The sequence below is a fragment of the Balaenoptera physalus genome (genome assembly GCF_965194825.1).
Source record: "Balaenoptera physalus genome assembly, chromosome: 1".
NCBI classification, from domain to species: Eukaryota; Metazoa; Chordata; class Mammalia; order Artiodactyla; family Balaenopteridae; genus Balaenoptera; species Balaenoptera physalus.
Genome location: NC_138882.1, coordinates 1,302,083 through 1,327,063, shown reverse-complemented (window position 1 = coordinate 1,327,063; position 24,981 = coordinate 1,302,083). Strand labels below are relative to the sequence as shown.

General features: G+C 48.2%; 2 protein-coding genes across 7 annotated transcripts in view; both read right to left on the bottom strand.

Moving 5' to 3' along the window:
• The window catches only part of KLHL12 (kelch like family member 12), a 29,121-nt gene extending 23,913 nt beyond the window's left edge, over positions 1-5,208 (bottom strand). For 2 of the 5 annotated variants that reach the window (XM_082422810.1, XM_082422811.1), the window contains exons 1-2: positions 3,618-3,765; positions 1,659-1,892 (exon numbers count right to left, since the gene is read on the bottom strand). In XM_082422810.1, the coding sequence (XP_082278936.1) occupies positions 1,659-1,853 (195 nt within the window). In that variant the 5' untranslated portion in view covers positions 1,854-1,892; positions 3,618-3,765. Of the gene's footprint in view, positions 1-1,658; positions 1,899-2,845; positions 2,916-3,496; positions 3,766-4,007 lie in introns of those variants that run through there. The other 3 variants (XM_082422813.1, XM_082422814.1, XM_082422812.1) reach the window with 3 other exon arrangements.
• A 3,962-nt stretch (positions 5,209-9,170) lies between these two features.
• ADIPOR1 (adiponectin receptor 1) lies at positions 9,171-23,103 on the bottom strand. Of its 2 annotated transcripts, none has more exons than XM_082414645.1 (8): positions 22,950-23,103; positions 16,571-16,805; positions 14,722-14,838; positions 13,523-13,694; positions 12,890-13,100; positions 11,703-11,890; positions 10,361-10,554; positions 9,171-10,014 (listed from the first exon to the last, which is right to left on the bottom strand). In XM_082414645.1, exons 2-8 carry the CDS (start codon positions 16,709-16,711, stop codon positions 9,886-9,888), a joined length of 1,152 nt encoding a protein of 383 aa, XP_082270771.1. In that variant the 5' UTR covers positions 16,712-16,805; positions 22,950-23,103; the 3' UTR covers positions 9,171-9,885. The 2 variants fall into 2 exon arrangements, with proteins under 2 accessions (XP_082270771.1, XP_082270772.1); XM_082414646.1 differs by having other exon boundaries at positions 12,890-13,076.
• Positions 23,104-24,981: the final 1,878 nt, after the last annotated feature.

Genomic DNA, 24,981 nt, shown 5'->3' with positions numbered 1-24,981 from the left:
TAAGAATCCGCCTGCCAATGCAGGGGACACAGGTTCGAGCCCTGGTCTGGGAAGATCCCACATGCTGCGGAGCAGCTAAGCCCGTGCGTCACAACTACTGAGCCTGCGCTCTAGAGCTCACGAGCCACAACTACTGAGTCTGCGCTCCAGAGCCCGCAAGCCACAACTATTGAGCCCAAGTGCTGCAACTACTGAAGCTCACGCACCTACAGCCCGTGCTCCGTGACAAGAGAAGCCACTGCAATGAGAAGCCCGCACACCGCAACGAAGAGTAGCCCCCGCTCGCCGCAACTAGAGAAAGCCCGCGTGCAGCAACGAAGACCCAGCGTGGCCAAAAATAAATAAGTAAATACATAAATAAATGTTTAAAAAAAAGAAAAAAAAATTAGCCTGGATCTGCTGGGGCGACGTGCCAGGCTTCCGCGTTCTCCCTGCCAGCCATGTGCCTGAGCACTGGTTCAGCATCACACACGACTCTGGCTTTACAATTAGAACATCAAAATTAGAATCAAGCTAAGTTAATTCAGGATTAAATCCCCTCTACTGTTTACAAGCTATAAGGCATTTAGCACCTGAGATCTTATTTCTTCATTCGTAAAATGAGACGGTAACAACTACCCCTGGGGTGAGTGGGATGCGACAATCACCTAACACAGCATCTGCCCGTAAAAGGCAGTTACTGACATTTTCGTGACACGATCTCTCCCACTCAGGTCACCAGCAACACCCGCACTGATAAAACACTGGTGGTTGAGAGGATTTTTTAAAAAGTGTTACTGTAATGAAATATGTCAGCCATACATATAAGTAGAGATAAACGATATAATCAACAGCGGTGTACTCACCATTCAAGCTTAAAAAGAAATCAAGACAATTTATTTAAAATTAAAAAATCAGACTTGAGATACTGGGAGCTGAGGCCTGCAGTGCTCCCCTCTGCTCAGCTGAGTCCCTCATGATTCACCCAGCAGCCTCCTTCACATCTTAGCTGTCTTGCCAGGCAATTACTGAGGCAGTCTTTTTCCTAATACTTTGTGAGCACTACCTCTTTTCTTGCCAAGCCAACCTGTTTTAATTCCCTTGTTAAAGGCTTGTGCTCCAGAGCCAGCATCTTTTTCTAGGTGATACTTCACACACCCACACAGTCAGGCACTAAGCCCTCTCCCTCTCATTTGCAATTACTCTAAAGCCTTCGCTGGTAGAATGAAGACTGATTTTCTCCACATATTGTTAGAAGAAATGGGATGAGGACTGAGGCTCACTCCTCTTTCTTCCCCCCTCCCTCTTCCCCAGTATTCACTTTAAAATATTAAACTTTAGAAGAAGGAAAACAAATTTACAAAACAGTAAGTAAAATCCAATAGCTGGTATTTGTTTTACTACGTGCTAGACATTGTTCTAAGCACGTCATATGTAATTTTCTCAAGTAATTGTAACAGTAACCGTATGCTATTGTGTATTACTATTATCCCTCATTCAGAGATGAGAAAACTAAGGCACAGTCAAGTGGCAGATCTTATCCAGAGTTGGCCCATTTAACACCATACTATAGAAATTCACTATTACATCAAACTTCTACTATTTTATTCAGTGAAATGAGACAACTGTGAAGTGACATGTGTGAGGTTCCACTTGTGAGGAGATGACTCACCACTTACCTCACTGGTGAACATGGCACAGAAGTAATCGCTGCAGGCAGCCAACACAATCCGATGGGCAGGGAAGTCTTTCTGTTCCACTCTCAGTGTCACATCACAGAGCGTATTGCTCTTCCTGAGGGAGTTCATAGAATTAAGGATGGATTTAGCATGAGTATTTGTCATTATGTCTTTGGGGGCCATAATGTCGCCCATCAGGCAATATGGAGAGAGAATGAAAGGGATCCTTGGATTCTGCAGGTACAAGAGAGAGAAAAAAAAACAACAATGAGCATATTTGAAGGACTGGAGAAACTAAATATATTCAGTTAGCTTTACAAATTAAGGAGGCTCCATCAGACTTAAACATCCACAAATAGGAAGCACTCCTATTCCTGGTATTACCAACACAATCTAGCCACTAACTATCCCGAGTAAAAATGATCTCTTCTTCCTCTGAATTCCATTATCATCGAGTGCCCAAACCACTTGACATTTATTGTAATCAGTACTCAACTGTACTGTAAGTAGAAAGAGACTATACATTTCCTGCCTATCTTCACAAGGCTGCTGTCTCACATGATAAAATGAGAAGATAAAATTTCTTAATGGTGTGACATCGCTATTTTTAATATAACCCTAACCCTCAAGTAGATTAAGCAGGTAAATATTTAGAGGGTGGGGACCCTGTTTTATATATTTTTTTCTCTCCTAGCAAGTGTATAATAAATGGTTAGTAATAGAACACAAGAAAAGAAAAACTGCATATTCAACCTAGAGCAATAAAGGCCAGTATCAGTAAAAATAAACTTTTCTAAAGAAGCGCACAAGTAATTATTTATGATGACTTCCAACTATATCTGGATTTCTTCTTAAAGTGAAACTTCAAATGAGGACCCAATACCTATACTGAATAATGGAAACCATGCAAGCTTATTTATGAACTTTCTCTTAAGCTACTGAAGCTGTTCTATAGAAGGGTCTCCCTACTCTATTAGTAAACATCAATCAGCATTAACAAATCAATATTTGCAGTAATTCTTCTATACTGAGAGAGAGAGACTTACTAAGATAGAAACCTATCAAAACTCTACTACTAATTTTACGGCCATAGCCAGTCACTTGTAAAGTTCACCTGTATGCATCAATTAAATGAACTCAGTAATATCAATAGGTTACATATAAAAAAGAACGAATGTAAGAAGTACTTTCGTGGTTGTTGACAGGCTTTAGTCCCACTATTTTTTTGTTGTTGTTTATTTGCTTCCAGGACAATTTCTGGGGAATGAAATGGGGTGGTTATTAAGAGAGTCTGTCTTATGTGGAATCCAAAACTTTCTGAAAGGATCCAAGAAAATAAAGTCAATCTATGGTTTTCAAGAGTCCACAACTCACAACCATAATTTCATATGAATAGGAAAAACGAGATCCTAAATTCTCATCTACTCCTGTTTATACTTAGCGTATTATTCTATGAGCGCTCCAACCACTCCGCAAGACCCATTTTACAGAAAAGGTGATTCATCAAAGCATAAGATGATTTTCAAAAAGATTTTCCTTAAGTCAACTTAGTTTCAACTCTGGAGATGTGAGAAAGGTCTGCACAGACCCCCTCCCCCCCTTTACGGTGAAGACTTTCTCGGGGGGTTACGACCTGGCTCGGCCTGTCAAACCAACGCGACCCCAACGCGGCTCGGTCTCCCTCCCGGGGTTCTCGACCTCCGCCCTCCGCCCCGAGGTGACCTGACCCAAGGCTCCCGCGAGCCTCCCGGTGGAGCGGCTGCGCCGCGGAAGCCTTGGGCGGCGTCGAATTGCGGAGGGGCCGCCTTCCCGGCGGGCGAGGAGCGATGCTGTCCTACCAAACAGCCTGCAGGCGAAGGTCTGGGCGCTGGACGCCAGGAAACTCCTCCTCGCCCGGAGGGGACGACGGTGGGAGAGGCGGGAGGGAAGGGCGTCGGCCGCCGCCCCGGGGCCACTCACCTGCGCTCCGGCCCGTGGGCTGGGCGCGGGGCGAGCTGGCGGCCCGGGAAGAACCCAAGCGCCGCCGCCCCGACCCAGAGGCTCAGGCGCGGTCCCGGCGGCCGCGCGCTGTGATGACGCCACGCCCGCCCGCGTCACGTGAGTGGCCACGTCACGTGACCCGCGGGTGCGCATTGCCGGCTTCTGCGAGCCTGGAGAAAGCAGCGAGGAGGGTTCGGGGGACTGGGGACGGAGAACTGGGGGAGGAGGGGGATTCGGGCGCGAGGGCCGGGGTGCAGCCCCAGCCAGTTGACCGGCTGAGACGATGTTCCCCAGGGCCGCGAGGCGCGGCGGACTGAGAGGATTCCAGCGATTTCTAAGCTAAGGGGCTGACTGCAGGGCGTGTTTTACCTGACAGGTATTCAGGAGCCCTCTCACGTCGAGAAAACCCACGGAGGCTTCCAATTTCTTCACTTCCATTGTCCACAATGGCCTTTTCGGGCCGACCATCGCTGTGGTGAGAATCCTCTGAGTCCTGCGACCACGGACTTCAGCGTTCTCTGTGTCACAATCGGGCCTGTCATCACTGCTGGGTGGTTCTCCTCTGCTTCTGCAGTCCGAGACAGTTAAGTGGAAGGAACTTGCGGTCCCTAGAAGCTGGACATTGCGAGGGAGATTGCGAAGGATCTTCTTAGAAGTCCCAGGAGTCCTCATCTCCCCTATTCCGCTTCTGCTGCCTTTCACAGCTCTTGGATGCTGAGCTTCTGATTGATTTCGGCGCACTTATCTCAGTGGCTCAGAAGGGAATGAGGTTCCTTGATTCAATTCATTTGAAGGTCCAAACCAGTTGTGTTTGTACTGTTTTCCTCTGTGGGGCCTTTGATTCTTTAGGGATAATAAAACTGTAGCCAAGTGGGTAGCAGTCTAATTTTACGTAGTGTTTCCATCTCTCATATCGTATCTCTGATCTAAAATTCTCTCTGATTTACATATTGTGAGTGCAGGATTGGTACAAGTTTTATGGGGGGCATTTTGGAAAAGTTCACCAAAATGATGAATGCAGATATCCTTTAACAGCGATTTTTATAAATCTATCCTGTGTATATATTCACACACATGTAAAATGATGTGTGTGCAAGGTTGTTTGTAGACCGTATTGAAAAAAAGTTTAACGCCCATCAGTAGGGGACTGGTTCAGTAACGTATAGTATATCCATACAGTTCAATACCATGAAGTTGAGAAAAGTGTGCATACTTTGCTATTAGTTGTGTAAAAAGGTTGGGAAGACATAAATAGTTGTATTTGCCTGTATATGTATAAAAATTGCATTTGGAATGATGATACAAAATAGAGTAGTAACATTAGTTTCTTTGGAGAGAGGAACTGGTTGGTTGGGAGACAGGGTGGGAGGGAGATGTTTTCCTCTATATATTTTTATGCCTTTTGAACTTTGCATCATGTGAATTAAAAATATGTATAATTTAAATAAAAATAATCCCTTGTTTTCTGGTTGCAGAATAGCACCCAGATGCTTTAATGATATTGCCTAATTCCTGGCTGCTAAACTGAGTGTTTTTCCAAATATGAGAGGGAACTTAATAAAAGAGGCTTTGTTTAGAATATGCGCACTCCTTTTCCAGAGAGTAAAAGATGGAGAAACTGCTAGCAAGAAAGCCAGCACACTGTGGGAACTAGTTCAGGCTTCTGTTTTCTTCAAGGGTACAGCCCTAGCACGTTTTGAGTGCTTAAGTTGTGGGAACACGGTCCTCAAGTGAGAATATTTCTAGTCGTTTGGACATCTGACTCAGTACGCTACAGCCCAGACTGATTCTGAGTTTCTTAAGTCCATTGTTGGAGGGGTGTGTCTGGATGAGGTGAGTCAATCAGCCAGGTTCCACACACTGCCCTGCCTTTTTGTTTGGACTCCAGGGATGACTCTGGGTGTTTACAGCTACTGAAGGGTTTCAGTAAGGGAAAACGGGGATGCGCTGTGGAACTCTAGATCAAGTACGTAGAATATAGGTCAAATCTCTAAACCAGCTAGGCAGAGTGCATTGCATTTTTGTGCCACCAGAGTATGGCAGAAATGAGAATGCGCCTCTTAATTACTAATGTAATCACAGCAGGGCCCCAGCTGCTGCTTTGAAATTTATCGTGAATTTGCACCCAGGCCTACCTCATGCCTCCCAAGGGCTGGTTCCTGCCCCTGACCAGTGATAACACAGATACTAAGGAAGGCACTTTCTGGGGGAGATGGGAATCCTCTGTGAGCCGCTTTTACATCAAGGACTTCTCCCAAACATAGGGCTGTGCTGAACCTTTCTTAGATTGCAAGACGATAGATGTTCTATAGCTAGAGATTAGTCTCTTCCCTAATTGTTTACTTAATGATAGGAAGAGGGTAGAGTCAGATTCTTAGCTTTCATTCTTGGCCTTTCTTTAATCAAAACTTATCAGTGTTTCTATCATCACTTACTTTTCTCCTGTATTGCCTAGAACACCGCAGGTCCTCAACAAGTATTTAGGAAGTGAATGAACCATAGCATGCAGTTAGAGAAAGAAGGTAATATTCACCTGCTGCTAGTTAGCAGTTTTGGTAAAGGTAAGGGATAGTGAAATCAGGATTTTTAAATGATCTGAGGCTTTAGAACCTGGGGTTTAAGTCAGAATGATCTGGATTCAGATACTGCAATCCTGTCTGTCATCTTGTGAAAAAGTCTTGGTCTTTTGGGGCCTTAATTTCTTCATCTGTGGAATGGGATAATACCACCTACTTAACAGGGTTAAAAATAAAGACATAAAAGAACATGAAAAGTACAAAGAAGATGCTCAAGACATCAAAGAAGAAGTCTCGCTCAGACTGTTTCCCTGGTCCTGTCTACTGGAAGATGAGGAAGCACATACACGTGGGGTCTCACCAATTGCTGTGGGTCTCATATTTCCTCAAGTACAACATGGATGGAGTTGGACCAGATGTGGTTCGTTTCCTTCCAGTTCTTTCTATACTAGTGGTTGCAAACTCAGATGCCTCCAGGGGCCAGGCAGGTGACCACACCGCTGGGTAGGGCCCGAGGATGAACCTGAGAGCGCAGCCCTCTGTAAAGACACAGCCGCTATTGGGCCGAGGTTGATTGTTTCCGAACAGGTCAAGTTTGTGAATGTTTGCGGCCTGCAGGTCAGCAGTTTGAGACTTCTGCTATCAGCTCCCTAAGTCCTTGTGAATGTTTGCGGCCTGCAGGTCAGCAGTTTGAGACTTCTGCTATCAGCTCCCTAAGTCCTTTTTTTTTTTTTTCATTTTATTTATTTATTTATTTGTTTGTTTGTTTATTTATTTATTTTTGGCTCTGTTGGGTCTTCGTTTCTGCGTGAGGGCTTTCTCTAGTTGCGGCAAGTGGGGGCCACTCTTCATCGCGGTGCGCGGGCCTCTCACCATCGCAGCCTCTCCCGTCGCGGAGCACAGGCTCCAGACGCGCAGGCTCAGCAATTGTGGCTCACGGGCCTAGTCGCTCCGTGGCATGTGGGATCTTCCCAGACCAGGGCTCGAACCCGTGTCCCCTGCATTGGCAGGCAGATTCTCAACCACCGCGCCACCAGGGAAGCCCCCCTAAGTACTTTTTTAAACTTAAAAATGTTTTGCATTAAACAGATAGACTTATTATATATGCAAGAAAAAGTGATCACAGTATGAACACCCAGGTATGCAACTCCAATTTAATAAATATAAGCTTTACTTTAGAAATATCCAGTATGTTACCCTGTCCTTTCCCCTTCAGAGGTAACCATTTTTCTGAATTAACATTTCCTTTTTTAAAGTATTTACCATGTTTATACCCTTAAGCTATCATTAACTTTGCACATTTCTGGACGGTACATCAGTGCAATCACACCAGACGTATTACTCCAAGTAGCCCCACTCCCTCCGAATCTTGAGATTCAACCATGTTGTCATCACTGTAACTAGCTCTCACTGCTAAATAGTGTTTCATCATAAGAATAAACCAAGATTTATTTTTCCACTCAAAGTTCTGGACAGTTGGCTTGTCTGCAGTATGTTGCTACTGTGCAAAGCTACAATGAATCTGTTAGTACAAGCTAAGTTTTTCAAGGGTAATGTTTTTCAAAATGTGAGTTGTGACCCATTGATGAGTTATGAAACAACTTAGTGGGTCAGAACCAGCATTTTTAAAAAAATTTATTTTTGGCTGCGTCGTTGTGCACGGGCTTTCTCTAGTTGCGGCGAGCAGGGGCCACTCTTCTCTGCGGTGCACGGGCTTCTCACTGTGGTGGCCTCTCTTGTTGCGGAGCACGGGCTCCAGGTGCGTGGGCTTCAGTAGTTGTGGCTCTCGGGCTCAGTAGTTGTGGCTCGCGGGCTCGAGAGCGCAGGCTCAGTAATTGTGGCACACGGGCTTAGTTGCTCTGCAGCATGTGGGATCTTCCCGGACCAGGGCTCGAACCCGTATCCCCTGCGTTGGCAGGCGGATTCTCAACCACTGTGCCACCAGGGAAACCCCAGAACCAGCATTTTTTAAATGAAGTAACCTAGGATAGATATCAGATGCATCTCACATTGTATTGTTTCATGTAATGTTTGAATGTTGTAATATGTATACTCCACCATGTCCAAAGTGGTCCTACTATGTACGGTTCCACCAGCAGCATCTGGTCTGCTCCACATCCATACCAACACTCAGTCTTAGGACTTTTACTTTGTGCCAATCTGGTAGGAGTGAAATGGTTTATCAGGTTGGTTTTAATTACATTTCCCTGATTACCACCGGAGGTAGAGATTTGTTGGCCTAGTTGGATTATTTTTGGAAAGGATCACTTGTTCTCCTAGTTGTACAGACTTGACCCTTAAAGTGAACCCAACTCTGTAACCCAAGAAGATTCCCATCTGGGGACTTCCCTGGTGGTCCCACTAGTAAGACTCCGTGCTCTCAATGCAAGGGGCCTGGGTTCGATCCCTGGTCAGGGAACTAGATCCCGCATACATGCCGCAACTAAGAGTCCACATGCTGCAACTAAGAAGTCTGCATGCTGCAACGAAGATCCCTCGTGCTGCAACTAAGACCTGGCGTAGCCAGAAATTAAATTAAAAAAAAAAAAAAAGATTCCCATCCAATGCCTACACTAGCTCAGAAGTGACTACTGCAGGCCTTTTGCATCCAATGAACAGAACTCGTTGTCAGGCTGAGGACAATTTGCAAAGGCACAAAAAGGCATGGAATAACCTCTTGACGAGACCACCTTAATCAGGGCAGTTTTAAAAGAACTGAAGTCTAAAGTATTAATATTATGTAGTAGGCCTTTGGTGTTCACAAGGCAGATATCTTCTAATTATTGAACACTACTACAGCATACTAACTTCTCCAGGAAATGTCTGGGCACTAAGTAGAGACACGTAAAGCGGTCTGGAGGAGCAGATGCTAGGAATTCAGTTAGGCTCATTCGCTGGCCTGCACACGCCAGCCTGTCAATACCTATGATTCAGATTTGTGCCTCAGCAGAATCTGAAATGATTTTACTGGTTTTAATCCTTTGGACTTATGTGCAAATAGCTGAGACCACTCATGTTAAATCTTTGAATGCCAAGTGTCTTCTGTACTCTTTTATTATCATCATAGTCTTTGCATCAAGATACATAGCAATGATAGCAGGTTTCTTTTTAAAGCTTAGTATTAAATATTAAATATCTTTCCCCACTTTAATTTTACATTACTCTGCCAAGAAAACATTAAAACTCAAGTTATTTGAAGCCTGGACACACTTCCATGATTAGCCGGCTGTGTAAAAGTTGGTGGCTTTGCTCTTCCTGCTGTGTGAGCAGGTCCAGGCCCTAGAAAGATGGACGAGGTTATAACTGTTTTTCAAAAGTGTGCTACAAAAACGGATGGCCTGTTATAAGCCAGGTTACAAAGTCAAGACGGGGGTGAGGGAGGGACAGTTTCTTCCAGAAACAGAATTTCTGAAAAGTCCCAGTCCATCATTTTTCCCCAGAATGGTTGGAGGAGGGGTAAAATCTCAACATGAGCTTCAAAGCCCCGTCTCTGTGAGGGGACAGTAGTTGCCTTACCGAGGGGGGCGCGGCCACGTCTGCCCATCCCCACTGCTCTCAGCGAGGGAATGGAGAGTTTATTGCCCAGTGAGTGTGAAGTGGGCTGAAGCTCGGTTGGTACTGAATTCTCTAAGAGGTTTCTTCTAGAAACAAGACAACTCAGACTCTTCCTCTCACTTCAGCAAAGAAGTTATTTTAAAAGCACTTGGGAAGTTCCTGCTGTGGGGGGCGGCTCAGAGGAGGGAGTCGTCAGTACAGCCTCCTTCCAGGCCGTATCGAAACTCCTGAAGGTTGGAGACCCCGTAGAAGTGGACGAAGGCGGCTGCCACCACCAGGACGTGGAAGATCTGATGAGACTGGAACTGCAGGGACACAAGAGAGGGGCCTCAGGGTGACGGCAGGGAAGGCTGGAGGAAGTAGAGAAGGTACTCGCCTCTCCTCGTTCCTCCCTAAAATTTTTTACATCATAAAAGTGATAAATTTGTTGGAGAAAAAAAATTTTTAAGCCCTGTCAGGGATATGCCAAAATGTTACTAGTGGTCACTCCCCTCCCCGCCATTCTCCCACCTACACGCATGGACATGCATGTAGGAACTCGTGTGCAACCCCAGACACTACCTGACCCATGTCTCTCGCTGCCTCTGACTCCGAGCTCTACCTGTGGGCCGGTCTCACCACCACAGGCCCCGCTGAAGCATCGTTTCTTACCCATATGTCGAATTTTCCAGGGAAGAAGCGCTCAGGAATCCGCGCGGCATAAAGGCCGGCTCCGGTGATGTACATCACAGCCATGAGGAAGAACCAGCCCATCTGGCCCACCGTGGTGGCCTTGACAAAGCCCTCCGCGATTGTAAAGTGCATGGTGGGCACGACGCCGCTCAAGCCAAGCCCCAGGAACACCCCTGAACAAAGCAGACACAGAGCGTCAGGCATGGAAACAGTGCTGCTTGGAAGGCACTGCTGTCTCACTCTGATGAGCTCTTTCTGGTGAACAGTACATGTTCAGGAAACTTAGCGCAAGATGGAGAACACTCAGCAGATATTTCTTTAACATTCAGAATGGGAAGAAGGCTGTGTAGATGCTGATATAGCTATTCCCTCCTAAGGAGCGCCAAGAACGAACGTCTCACATTCTTTATTATCCATGAAGCAGCCTAGGCGACCATGTAGGTCAGAACCTCCTGATGGCTGCCTTGGGTACAGAACCGACATGGTGAGGCCTCAGGTGGTTTGCCAGCCAGGGAGGAGCAAGACAGGTTTCCCATTAAGATCAGGACCCTGACCTCCTGAGGAGACAGACAGACCCAGATTACAAGTCGTCAGTGGCCTCTGGACACAAAGTAAGTAAAGGGACGGACAGAACGGGTGGGTGCCGGCTCAACACCACCGCCCTACATGCAACCGCAGGGCAGGGACCGCCTCTCCATTTCTGCAGACGGCCTTGGTAAAGCATCAGTCTGGCACATGGTTGGCACTTGATGAGTACTTAATTCTTTTAAATGAAGGTTAAAACACAGCAGATGTTAAGTCTAAAGGGACTGAAGACTAGTGCTAATTGATGTGCTGCTGCGAGTAATAAAGCTCGAGTCTGGATGAGACAACAGGAAGATGTTTATGCTCACAGCTATCGCGTTACTTGGTAACAGTGTTTATGCCAAAGGTATTTTTATTTACCAAGCCAAGCCTTCCATTTCCTTAGTAAAATAACTTTGGGTGGTTTAATTTTAGCCCCTTGGTTTGAGCTCAGGACTGAGCTCAGTGACCCTCAGGTCACTAAAATGACTGCTTTGTACATTTTTTAACTTCCTCAAACCAAATATAAGAGCAGTCATTTCTACACTTGTAGCTCATTGACCAGGTTGGTAATTATCTGTCCCATTAACATTTTACTGAAATAGTATGAAACTTGGAGGAGAACTGAGCTTTGAAAATGCACGCTCTTTTGAAAGTTCTAAACACAGATCAGGGTCTGGATGGGGGCCCAGGGTTGACCCCCTTGGCCTCAAGGTCCAAATACCTATGAAGCATTGTGCTCTGTCTTCTGACCCACCTGCTCTTGTCTGCCGGTGCTTAGGAGTGGCAAACCGGTCCCACTGTGCCACAATGATGGCAGAGATGCCCAGGACACAGACGATGGAGAGGTAGATGAGCCGTGGCTGTGGGGAGCAGTAGAAGGAGTAATAGAGCCAGGGGACAAAGCTCCCCATAATCAGCAGGGCAATCCCTGAATAATCCAGTCTAAAAAGAGCCACAAAATGAAACGGATCAGTGGGAGAAGTGAAGAACTCTTAGGGCTTGTTAAACTGGTTCTTTCTGTTCTCCAGCTGCTCTCAGATGTGACCACCCCCCGCCCCTCACTTCCCACGCGATCTATCCTATATCCTGAATCAAAATCCCATTAGGTCAAGCACTTCTATTTTGCAGTGGCAAAGTCTGAACTGCATCCCTTTCCCCTGGTTGTGAGCAGCTACATCCCCCTCATGGATGCTTAAATTCAGGAATTCCATCACAATCCAGCCAGCCCCAGCTTCCACGCAGGAAGGGCTCTGAGTATTCCCCAGTTCTGACAGGTTGAGTTCTAAAAACAAAACCCTTAAATTGGGAGTATTTAAGGTGTACTGTTCTGTTTTAGTCGACTTTTTAAAGATAAAAATGTTTTCTTGTTACTGGTGTTACTGAGAAAAACAAAATAACTCACCGTCACCTCCAAAACCAACAACAACAACAACAAAAACAAGCAAACAAACAGAACTCCAGGCTCAGAACTGGGGAATAAGGAGAGCCTTAGAGGATGGACATCTGGGGCTTCCAGCAATATGAGGGCAGCAAAGGTAAGCTTTACTGGACTGGTGGGTCGGAGCACCAGCAGGACGGAGCACAGAAACTTTGCCACGTCCCGAACGGCTTGGGCCACCAGGAAGGTAGGACAGGACTGGGTACTCAGTCCTAGAGAGCAGCCCACTGGTACCCCAAGTGTCACAAAGGGCAGCACTGCACAGGCAGAAAATATACCCACAACTGGACTCCATCTGTTGAGGAGGCTGCAGTGAAACTTTTCATGAAGGATTTAAGAGAAAAGCTTCCTGATCCTTTTATACCCGCAAAACAGAAAGCCCTTCCTCTGGCACATCAGGGAATCTTTAGGAGTTGCTGGAGTTTCCAGGACCTGCCAGCACCTGGATCACAAGGTGTGACAACAGTGCATGGTCGTTCCCTACCGATGTTCTTCTCACTCACTTGGAAAAGGTCCGAGAGACCTTCTCTGAGTGACAGTAGACGGTGTGGAAGAGCCAGGAGAAGCTGAGGCAGAGCACCGCGCCCAGGAAGAACATCCCGAACACCACCTTCTCCTGAAGGGGGGCCATGAAGTACATGTTTGGTCTGAGCATGGTCAGGATTCCCAGAAAGAGAAACAGCACAAAACCTACAGGACGGAGAGAAAAGAAGCCTGAGGAAAAAGGGAACGTGTGATGATTTAAACGAGCACTAAAGCCACAGGTTGAGCTGTGGGCACCGCGGTCGACAACCTCCGGAGAAAACGGCACCAGTCACACAAACCCAGACAGAAAGAGCATTCTCTGAAATGCTGGCGTTTTGTTTCTACCACGGGGATTATGAAGTGGGAGGAGCTGCCTGCACCGGGGACGGTTCTGACCACAAAGGACGTCGTCTCCTCCCGCTTCTAGGCCCCCCCAACCCTGTCTTACAGACCAGCGATGAAGGGCCCAGCAAGCTCACTGGTAGTTTAAAGGCACGACGCCAGCTGTCAAACTGTCACAACACGTTGTTTTTCTTTCCCATGGACAAAGGCTATACAAGTCCTGGGCATTTAAGGAGACAAAAGTCTGCTTTTCCACGCAGACCACTCACCAAGCAGGTGGGTCCAGATGTTGCCGGTCTCCGTGTGGATGCGGAAGATGCTCCTGAAGCAGGCCCGGAAGGAGGGCATGGGCGGCCTGTGGCCGTGCAGCAGGTAGTCGTTGTCCTTCAGCCAGTCGGGGAGCACGTCGTATGGGATGACCCTCCAGCGCCCCTCCCAGACCTGGAACCACACACTCCCTCAGCCGGGCCCGGAGGACGCGAGCCTCCCCAAGGACAAGGGGCGAAGGGGAGCATCAGCCCGGCTCCAGAGGGGCCCAGGGAACGGCGGGGCCAGCCTGGGGCCAGAGAAGCCAAGACACAGCACGAGCGAGGCTACCCCAGGACCAACGGCTCGTTAATGGCTTTGTTCTTGTGTCATGATAGTTCACCCGGACATGCTTAGGTAAGTAGATAAGTGTTTTTCAGTCTTTAAAGAGAATACGGCAGGACCTCCTTTCAGCTACTTGAGTTTTAAAATTCAGTAGATGTAGTGAATGAAAACAAGGAAATGGAAATTATATATATGGTTTTAAAAATACACATTTACCCCTCTGCCCCTCTGCCCCCGGAGACTCTGGTGGCCGCCTGTCCATCCTTTCCCCCCTTTAGATGCTAAGTTCTCACTGGGTTGAGCCTATGACTTTTCAGAGCAGGGCTTCTTAACCTGGGACGTATGGACAATGGACAGTGTTGGAAATTTGGATGGAAAACAAATTTTTATTTTCAATCACTTCTAACTAAATTTAACATTTCCCTCAGTTGTAAGTGTGAGCAAGCCTAGTATTAGAATTTGTGACTCTGTCACCAATAGAAATCACAGATATCTTCATACACTAGTTTTGCAGATATCAAAATATTGCTTCTACTCATTACCACTTAGAAATTATAAATTCTAATAAAATGCATTATAGCTTGTTATGCATATTTAACGTATTAATAAAGATGCCCGTGTTACTATATCACATTCTAATATTTTGATGACTGCCAAAGGGACTGATAGCAAAAATAGTTAAGAACTCCTGTTTTAGAATATATTTTGAGCAACGCCAACACAGTAGGCAGTAAAAATTTAGCCAGATTCCCCTTGATTTACTTCACCGTAAAGAAAACCAAGCCCACGCACAGGAGTGAAAGCTCTTCCCCCCAGTGCATGCCTGCCACGTGGGGGGAGCCCAGGTGAGCCTGCCCGCCCCCCTCCAGGACAGGACCTTATACACAAACTCCTCCATCTTCTCCATGGCATGGTGGGCTTGCAGGGGCAGTGTCAGCACCCGCACCTCCTCCTCCTCTTCCTGAGGCACTGGGCATGCCTGCTCTTCTTCGGCCTGCAGGAACGAAGGAAACACACACCCACCCCAGGAGTTCCCTAGTCCAGAGTGAGCGATCCAGAGAAACCCCAACTCACTGCCCTCTGCCCAGACTCTCTCCCACACACAGGCCTTGTGGCCTTTTCTCCTACAGCATGACAGTGCACTAGTTTACAACTCTGTAAATGCTGGAGTGAAAGCCCAACGCAGCACACGGGGGACAGACGGATGGACACTGGCACCCGAGGCACACGGGACTAGCGCACCAGGCCTACATGCTCTGTAAGTCCAAACAGCCCACCCTTATCGCTAAGACAGTGGTTCTTAACTTGCCCCAATTTCCCGAATATTTCTCTCTCCCAGATCACTGAATTCTCAAAAGAATGAAAAAGACAGAGTTTCAGAGATTCCCCTAACAATTTAAATCTCTTCAGTTCTCTGTTCACTGGCTCTGGGGATGCCACCGCAACTGAAACTCTGCATCCACAGCAGCTCCCAGGAGAAGCAGGGCCTCAGAAGTGGTTCCGCGAAAGAAGCTGCAGGCCCTCCTGTGCTGTACGGAGGCCTGACACACAGTGTGCAGTCCGACAGCCCTCGCCTCCCAGGGAGAGAGGCTCCGAGCCATGCAGGCGGACGGCAGCTCCTCCTCCCGGCTGTTCTTTCTCCTGTGACGCTTCCTCTTAGATTTCGTGACGCACACTGATATAGACCCCCTCTCCCCCCATTCTCTCTCTCCCCCTCCGTAACGGAGTCCTTGGTTTCACTCAGGGTGGCAATGCTACTGCAATTTTGCTCAGGCAAAATGAAAAGACCACATCGATGCGCATGAAATACTGCCAGGTGCTTTCAGGAAGGGTGGGCCCTTCTCCCCCACCCCCACCCCCACCCCCACCCCTCGGCGACACATTAAGAATGAGATGGACGAGCAGGACAGGTGCCTGCCCGGAGTGCAGCGTCCACACCAGCCTGGAGCGGCTACTTCCAGAATTCTTCTACGTGAGAGACTTCTACCTTGTCAAAGCTACAGGTTTGTTTTTTTTTTAAACATCTTTATTGGAGTATAACTGCTTTACACTGTTGTGTTGGTTGCTGCTGTATAACGAAGTGAATCAGGTATACGTAAACATATATCCCCATATTTCCTCCCTCTTGTGTCTCCCTCCCTCCCTCCCTATCCCACCCCTCTAGATGGTCACAAAGCACCCAGCTGATCTCCCTGTGCTATGCAGCTGCTTCCCACTAGCTATCTATCTGTTTTACATTTGGTAGTGTATATATGTCCATGCCACTCTCTCACTTTGTCCCAGCTTACCCTTCCCCTCCCCGTGTCCTCAAGTCCATTCTCTACGTCTGCGTCTTTATTCCTGTCCTAACCCTAGGTTCTTCAGAACCATTTTTTTTAGGTTCCATATATATGTGTTAGCATATGGTATTTGTTTTTCTCTTTCTGGCTTCCTTCACTCGCTACAGGGGTTTTTGTTTGTTCATTATATGAAGCCCAGCCTAATCTTGCCTGACTGCTTCCTTCCTTCAAGCACAGACAGGCGCTGACCACTTGCAGGATTTCAGGTCTTGTGCTAAGCACTGGGGTATAAGCAACCGCTTACAGTGGGAAAAACAGATAAAAAGAGTTATACTACAGGTGATGAGGACTGGGGTAGAGAGAGTCCCTTGGGGAGACAGTCGAGACCTTAAGAAACGGAGACCGATAGGCCTAAGGGGAGAGGCAGGCCCTGGGGGGACAACTTACTTTGGTCGGGCTGGCGACGCCCCGCTTGCCCTGCTCCTCTAGCAGGGGGCCCAGCTCAGCCAGCTCCACTGTGTCAGCCTCCCTGTTCCCGGCAGGAGCCCCATTGCCCTGGGCCACCACAGGTCCTTTGTGAGAAGACATCTGGCTGGTACCTCAATGCTCTGCGGCTTCAGCTTGGGGAAAGGGTGGGGTCTCTCGGCCCCAGGGGGCAGAGAGTTCCCTGTGATGGAAGACACTGAAAGCAAACACAAACACAAAGGGTGTCGACAATTTATTCCTCTTACATCTCATTTCTACAAGTCAATACACAGGGACTAAGACACAGCCCCTCAACTAACAGCCTCTCCAGTCCTAGAGGCCAGTTAAGCGCTTTTGTTCTCCTCTTAACTATCACCCTTTACTTGGAACCTCACTAATCTTAAAGATAAGGCTGAAAACCTAGTTGCTTGCCTTCACAGGATTTGTTTTTTGCACCAAACTGTCACCACAGAAAAACAGCTACCCACCCGCAAGTCCCTCCCACACGTACGGAGCCGAGTTTAGCCCACCATTCCCAGAGCTAGTCTGCCCTGGGAAGTCCTGGCTCTGAGACTGAGGAGCAAAACGAGGAAGCCGACACCTGGCTGTAATTACTACGAGGCCACCCAGGCTTAGGCGTGAACTAACTGCCGACTGAACTCAGTGGGCTTTACCTACAAATGCTCTGACACGTGTGCCTTGCACACAAAAGGAACTTGGCTGTGGGCTAGGTGCCCAGTGGTTAATTTCTCTGCCAGGTCTACTACTTCTATTATAGGATCACAGCCTGGGTTCAACAACTGGACAGCAAGCTTTCCTCACAGCCGCTCCTTACAGCAGCAATAACTTGCCTGGACGCGGGAGGCTGAAGGCAGGAGGCAGCCCAGCCTTGTCCTCTGCCACCAAACAACCGGCTCAGCAAGCTGTCCCAGCAACCATGGCTCATGACCTACACCCAACTCAAACGAGCTTTTCAGAGACCTGAGACGGGCACACAGATCCTGTAAGGAAGTAGTCTTTAATCAGGCCCCAGGGAGATGAAGGCAATACGGAAAGGAGGGGAGAAGTGCCCCAAGATTTCCACCCCCGCAACAGAGGCGTTTACTGCTTGCAGCAAGAGGAGCCAGAATATTCACATTTTCTTGCACTGGTCACCCGAGCCCCGATAACCACAGGGCAATGCAAAGAGGGCCAGGCGACACCTGCACACGGAGTGAGCTGCATGACGGGGAGGAAACGGAAGCTCGGGGAACCCACACCTTGCCTATGGGCAGTCAACACAGCCATGCTCCCGAGCAAGGCACCGTGTCCGTCCCCCGTGGCTGTTCACCAGACATCCATCTTTGGCATCTTGTACCAGTTCTTTGTTTACCCAACGGTGATCTCAACTCTTTCTCAGGGATTATCATGGGATATATGCAGTCAGGTGAGGGCAATCCTCAAGTTTCAAAACAGTCATGCTACGCTCAACACACAAGCACAGCTGAAAGCTACTGGCAGAGCTGGTTCAAGAGAACAGACGCCCATAACTCAGTGCACGCAGACCTGTCTACAGTGTCAACACACAGGCAGTTCCTCTTCCTCCAAATGTGCAAGACTCTGACAAGAGAGATGCCAGCCCACAGTCATAGCCAACAACTGAGCCCAAGGAGAACAGGAAATTGGAGGCCTCTGAAACCTCAAGAGATAGGCAACCCATGTAAGCAGAAACATTGGGAAATCTTTCTCAATAAGCTGACCACAAAACATATTTCCTCAAAGTGAAGTACTACTGAATAAACAGCTTAAATAAGAAATAATTTATACTGGGGTGAAAACATAAATAGCTTTGGGCGTCTTGGAGAAGTCTGAAAAGGGGAATATACTCAGCTATTCTAGAATACTGCTGCCAGTATTTGAGGGGTGGCCACTAGGGCTTAAAACAGATATATAGATATAGATATAGATATTCTCAGGTTCTGGGATACAACACTACATAGATCACAAATTTATACATATCCCTGATTTTGGTCAGAACACGTATTTCAAAATGAATGAATGAATGAATGAGGCAGCATTCCAGCAAGAAGCATATGACCTATTAGCTTCTGTTGCTAGCTAAGGGTTTATGGACTTGTGCTTGTAGGGCTTTCTCCTGTCCCTCTCCCCAGAGTAAGCCAACACATTCACTGAATACTTAACAAATGTATTTAGTGCCAGCACCCTAAGGCACTTTAAGGTACTGTGCAAAATACGAAGCTGAACAAGTTAAGTCATTGTCTTGAAAGAGCCTGTAATCAGATGGCATAAGATAATCTGTGATATGTACAAAACCAGTGATACAATTGCACTGCTCCAGGAGGACAGTGGACGGAGGACCCCTAAACTAGGATGGCCACACACTAAGTTCAGTTACTTTGAGTGCTGTCATGTCACCATAGTGAGCAAAGTCCACTGTTCAGCTGGGTCTTCTAAACTGTAGCAACACAGGGACAGGAAAGGGAGAGAGAGGGGTTGGAGGTCTGGCAAGAAAGAAAAGCCAATAATGCTAGGACCTGAAAATATAACTTGACAGCGTGGACCACTCACAAACAGCTGGGAATTACTGCAAGCAAGCATTTCAGTTTCTACTATATAACACCAGCCTCAGTCCCTAAAATGTTAAGACTGACTCTGGGAGCCCTCAGGAGAGCCGAATGTACTTCAGCTTTCTACTAGCTTTCCTATCCTTACCTGTTTTAGAGGAAACACATTTTCCCTCAAACTCGCCACACCCAATATAGCAATTATAATTGGGCCAGACTCCACTGAGTGCATTTTTGATGGGATTTCTTCAATTCAAGCTGATAAATCTTTACCACTAAGCTTTCCAACTGGATAAACCTATGACATTAGAGAATAAAGCTGTGGAGGCAGGGAGGTGCTTGTGTTCCTATAAATAAGATTATCTGGTGCCAAACTAGGGAAAGGACTGATTCTTAATTGCCAGCATTTGCTGGTGAGTTTATTTCTCTCACACTTTTGGAGACATTTATTTTGTGAACCAGTTCCCAAGTTTTCCAGGCTATAGCACATTCCTTCCCTGGAGTCAAAGGCACAAAACTTCTTCTAGGAGTTTTTAATCTGGGGTCCCTGGGCCCTCAGAGGTTCCATGGGTAAGCTGCATCTTACGCCTACATGACTCTCATTGTTCTAAAGCAAGACTAGCCTAGCAGTAAAGACAACACAGCCATCTTCTCCTCTACCTGCTTCTCTTTCTTAGGGAAGGTGGTTTCACAGCACTGCTGGGGGGAAATGAGTCAAGGCAAAGGCTTATGTTTGAAAACTATCAAATTGCAGTAAGGGAGCCTCAGCTTTCCTATTTGATCACAGTGTCACTGACTTAAGAGTCTGCAGTGAAAAATCACAATGTAACTTTCTTTGTAGCTCTTCTCCAGATAAAGCTATCCCAACAGAAGGGGTCTTTTTTGATCCCAGAGACACGTAAGCTTTTCAAATGCCGTGACAGAAAGAAAAAAAGTAAAGTATACAGGAATATGAAGGTGTTTCGTACCAGTCCTTGTTTTTAATACCTGGCTTTTAAGTAAATTACACATATATGGCCACTATAGTTACACATTATAGTGATAACTTTATATTGTGAAAGCCCCGATGAAACAAAAGCAAACTAGGTGCATGTCTAAAAGCCAATCACTTGGAACCAGTTTGCCTAGAGGGCACTTTCAAGGATCTCTTCAATCCAAGATAGCTAAAACTTTATAAACATTAATCACGTCCCCAACATTTCTGAGCAGGTAAAGGGAATCAACTTTGAGTACAGTGAGAGGAACAAAGTCCAGTGGGTGCCATGAGGGACAAATGGACATTAAGGACAAAATGTAACAACTCTGATGAGTACCAGCACCAGAAAATACCCCACCAGTATTAATAAAGCTTCTGGATTTAAAGATGACTGTTTAGTTCACCAGCTATGATCACAAGTAGATGGGACAGCCGCGTCCCCCGCTGTCAACAGCCGTGGTGGCTGCCGTGCCTCCCAGTCGTCGGGGTGAGACGTCCGGATTCGGGCTCCGACTCGGGCCCGCCAGGCCGGAGCTGAGCCTGGTCCCAACGCCGCGCGAGGCCAGCGCGGAGGGGCTGCAGGCCTGGGTCGCGGAACCGCCTCTCGGCGGGGAGTACCCGCCTTTGGTGGCCTGAGGAGCTCCAAGGTTCCTAGACCGTGACAGTGCGCCCACCTTGATGGGGGAGAAGGGAACGTTGGTGGACAATTTGCCTTTGTTTAAGGTAGTCCCAAAAGCTGCAATGTGAGTAAAATCTAAAGTACGTTGGGGAAAAACGAAATTTCATTCCCTCAGAAATCTCTCATTGATGCCATCCTATATTTGAGATTTTTGGTCAAGCCTTCGAGCTTTAAGAAAATAGGTATGTTTCTCCTTGGTTTCTGGTGCTACATTGGCGAAAGGGAAACTGACAAGAGCGTTTAAGACTTTCCGTTTGGCTTTATGGTAAAGGAGTCAAGGACATTTCTTAGGGAAATAGAGAACAAACTTCTGGGCCGAGAACGAAGTGCAAATGTCTTTTATCCATCTGCGAATACCATTGATTATACACAACACGCGTGGCACTGTGGCTACAGAGAAGGCAAAGAGACCAGTTAGTGCCTTCGCATGGCTGCTGGCCTCTATTTTAAGAGGAGGCAATAACTTCTGTTTTCTACTAAAACCACTACAAGGCTAAATGCCATAAAGTGCTGGAGGAATTCAGAACAAAAGCTCAATTTTAGTTGGAATAATCAGGAAAGGTACGGTGGAAGATTTTAAAAAAGGATCTTGATAGGTAAAGATGCGATCAAGGCATTCCAGAAGGGTAGTGCTATGAACCTAGGCAGGCTTGAAAGAACAAAGTCCCCAGGGCAATGAATAATCCACCTTCCATAAGGAAGTCTTGGAAAGGTAAAACAAGGCCAGACTTAAGAAACTGGAGACAGCCTAAAAGCCTACCTACGGTGGTGCACTTTATCCATTAGCAATGGGGAGCCTACTGGGTTAAGGCTGCGCCCTTGTCTGAGTTTCCCTCCTACTTGCAGGCAAAGTGTTTGCTTAAAATTTCTGTTTATCCCCTGGGGATCATGTAATTTCTTGGCCACTGAGCACTGAATGCCTTCAGATTCTACTCAGAAATTAGGTATAGTTTTGTGGAGGTCTACCCTAAGATGGTTGCTCACAGGGAACACAGCAGTTTTTAAGACTGATCCCCCAAGTATCAACCACTATAAGGTAACACGGAAGTTACTCCTGGGATAAAGAAGTTTAGTGGCTGCAAGCTGGGAACTACCACCCTGACGCTGCAACCTGTTTGACACCAGCCCGCCTAAGTTCCTAGCACTAAGTTCCTGTATGGACGCTACAAAACCTAAGGAACAGCAGTTGCTCCATCACCGGTGACGCAACCCCTATTAAGAGAGAAAAGCAGGAGACAGGTCCCACGATCACTTCATTTCAGAAAAGAACCAGCCATTATAGCGTTCGCTTGATTTAAGTCAGTGGCCTATATAGTCCCTGCTGTGTTTTCTAGCCTTTCTTCTACATACTGGGGGGAAACTATGGTTAATCCAGCTAAGTACTTTGTAGGCCTCCTGTTGCTCCTCTGACACCTGAAACTATGTAAATGAAATTCGCCTTGTCAGTTTCCCTTTCGCCAATGTAGCACCAGAAACCAAGGAGAAACATACCTATTTTATTAAAACTCGAAGGCTTGACCAAAAATCTCAAATATAGGATGGCATCAATGAGAGATTTCTGAGGGAATGAAATTTCGTTTTTCCCCAACGTACTTTAGATTTCACTCACATTGCAGCTTTTGGGACTACCTTAAACAAAGGCAAATTGTCCACCAACGTTCCCTTCTCCCCCATCAAGGTGGGCGCACTGTCACGGTCTAGGAACCTTGGAGCTCCTCAGGCCACCAAAGGCGGGTACTCCCCGCCGAGAGGCGGTTCCGCGACCCAGGCCTGCAGCCCCTCCGCGCTGGCCTCGCGCGGCGTTGGGACCAGGCTCAGCTCCGGCCTGGCGGGCCCGAGTCGGAGCCCGAATCCGGACGTCTCACCCCGACGACTGGGAGGCACGGCAGCCACCACGGCTGTTGACAGCGGGGGACGCGGCGCCCAAGGGAGGGGCCACGAAGGTGGACACCCGACGCGGAGTGGCCGGAGGCGCGGCCGGCTTCGGGCGGGGGTCTCGGGGCCCTCGAAGCCCTCGGGTCGCCCGGGCGGGCCGGTTCCACGGCTGCCGCCTCAGGCCCGCGCCGAGGCTCCCAGGGGGCCCCACGCTCCGGCCTACCCCTGCCCTCCCACCCACTCGCCGCGGAGCCCCGGGAAACTTACGGCGGGCGGCGGGCTCTGCTCGGGGCCACTGACCCGGCGCTACATCCCGCGGCGTTAGAGACGGCCTGTGGCCGAGCGGCCGGAATCTTCTGCGCCCTCCCCGCGCCGGAAGGGGCGCGCACCCGCACGGCGTCACCTCCGCGGGAGCGTCACGTCCGCACGGACGCTCCGCCCCCTTGGCCCCAGCAAGGCCCAATCACAGGCCGGCTTCTCAGCCCTGCCCCGAGCGGGCCCCTCCCCTCCATCTGGCCACGCCCCCTCCAGCCCGACAATCTTTCCTCAGTCCCAATCATAGGCCCGCTCCCTCGGCCCCGCCTCCCCCTCGCGGGGCCCCGCCCCTCAGGACGGCCCTCGCCCCCTCCGCGTCTCGGCGGCGCCTCAAGTCCCAATCGCAGGTCCTCTCCCCTCGGCCCCGCCTCCTGCGCGCGGGCCCCGCCCCCTCGCTCTGCTCCAATCGTAAACTCCCCCCTCGCAAGGCCTTGCGGGGGCCACGCCCCCAAGTTGCAAACTAGGGCGAGTGACGGAGAAGGAATTTCAGGGAATTAGACCGAACCCTGCGAAGGAATGCCGAATTCCCTACCCTGCATCTTGTCCTCTAGGCTGGGCACTTCTTAATCCCTCTTTTTCAACCTCATGGCCCCTCCCTCCCTTCCGTAAATATTTACTGAGCGCCCGTCGTGTGCGAGGCACGAAGCAGGCAGGCTCCTGGTTAGAAACAGCGCGGCGGCGCTGACTGGTCTTTCTCGGGGACTCCCTGCTCCGCCCCGGGCTCCCGCTGCGGCCAGAGGGGGACCGCAGGGTGCTGCGGCCCTCGCCTGGGCGACTGACACTTCTCACTTCTCCCAAGGCTGGTACGTGACCAGTGTATTCTAGATGCAGAGAGAAGGTACTTTAGTATGATCCTGTATGGATGCTTCAGGGCAGTGGGATTAATTCTGGTGCTGGTTAAAAGCGTAGCAGGCTCTGGAGTCACATAGACCCAGGCTTCTGTCCCTGGCCAGGCTCTCACCTTGAGCACGTTACCGAACGCCCCACATCATAAGTACCTCGTCTGAAAAACAGGAATAAAATAGTGCTGTTTCACGGGCTCTTTGTCAGGATTGAGATAATTTATGCAGGCTCTTAGTTTGATGCTTGGCAAATCGTAAATGCTTCACAAACCTTAGCTATTATGTGCTGCCCGCTGTATAAAACCCTCAGAAACGTGTGCTGTCCACAGGACTGAGTTTGTTTCTCAGCATGGCGTTACAAGGCTCTCACCTGCTCCCAGGCCTCATCTTCCTCCACTTTCCCTCTGGCATTTGGGCCTCAATGAACTTGCCTGGTTCTCCAAATATGAACTTCTCTTCTGCTCCTCAGGCTTTTGCACACACTGATCCTTCTGTTGGATTGCCCATGCCCCCATTCTCTGCCAAAGGATCCAAGCAACTTACAATTCCCAGTTCTAGGTTTGGCTTTGGATCGAGACAATCCTACCTTCACATTCAGGCTCTGCCAGCCGCTGACCAGCTGTATGACCTGCATATCCTTAATCTCAGACTCACAGGATTATAACAAGGATTCAATTACACAACGATCATTTAGCACAGCACCTGCTACGAGGCTGTTAACTAGAAAACTTTTTTTCTTCTCTTCCTCCTTCTCAGAATCTTTTCCAAACCCTTCCCATCTGCACCTTGTATCTCTTCTGTAGTATTAACCACACTGTGTTGTAATTATTTATCGCTGTCTTACTCTAGACGATGAGTTTTTTGGGGTCTAAGAACAGTCTTGGTCATGGTTGAATCCTCAGGACCTAGCACAGTGCTTGGCATGTGGCAGGTCCTTAATGTTTGTATATTGAGTGGATAAGGCAGGAACCCGTGCGAGGCAAGGAATGAGCTTCTGTGTGGGAAATTCTCTTTGCTGGGCTGCTTCACTGTGTGAGCCCAACAACCCTAGGCAAGATTTTCCTTTTTGGAGGTGAGGTGGCCGAGTGTGTCTCACAGAGCCCAGTACACACACATACCAGCTGATCAAGACATGTCTGATG

What these genes read in the sequence shown, in the direction of transcription:
- ADIPOR1 (XM_082414645.1), bottom strand. Translation starts at nt 16,711, where the DNA reads ATGTCTTCTCACAAAGGACCTGTGGTGGCCCAGGGCAATGGGGCTCCT. An exon ending in GCACCGGCAGACAAGAGCAG is followed by an intron (nt 10,555 to 11,702) that starts GTGGGTCAGAAG and finishes TGCTTTGTTCAG; the next exon opens with GGGTGTTCCTGGGGCTTGGC. An exon ending in CTGGAAAATTCGACATATGG is followed by an intron (nt 10,015 to 10,360) that starts GTAAGAAACGAT and finishes GTGTCCCTGCAG; the next exon opens with TTCCAGTCTCATCAGATCTT.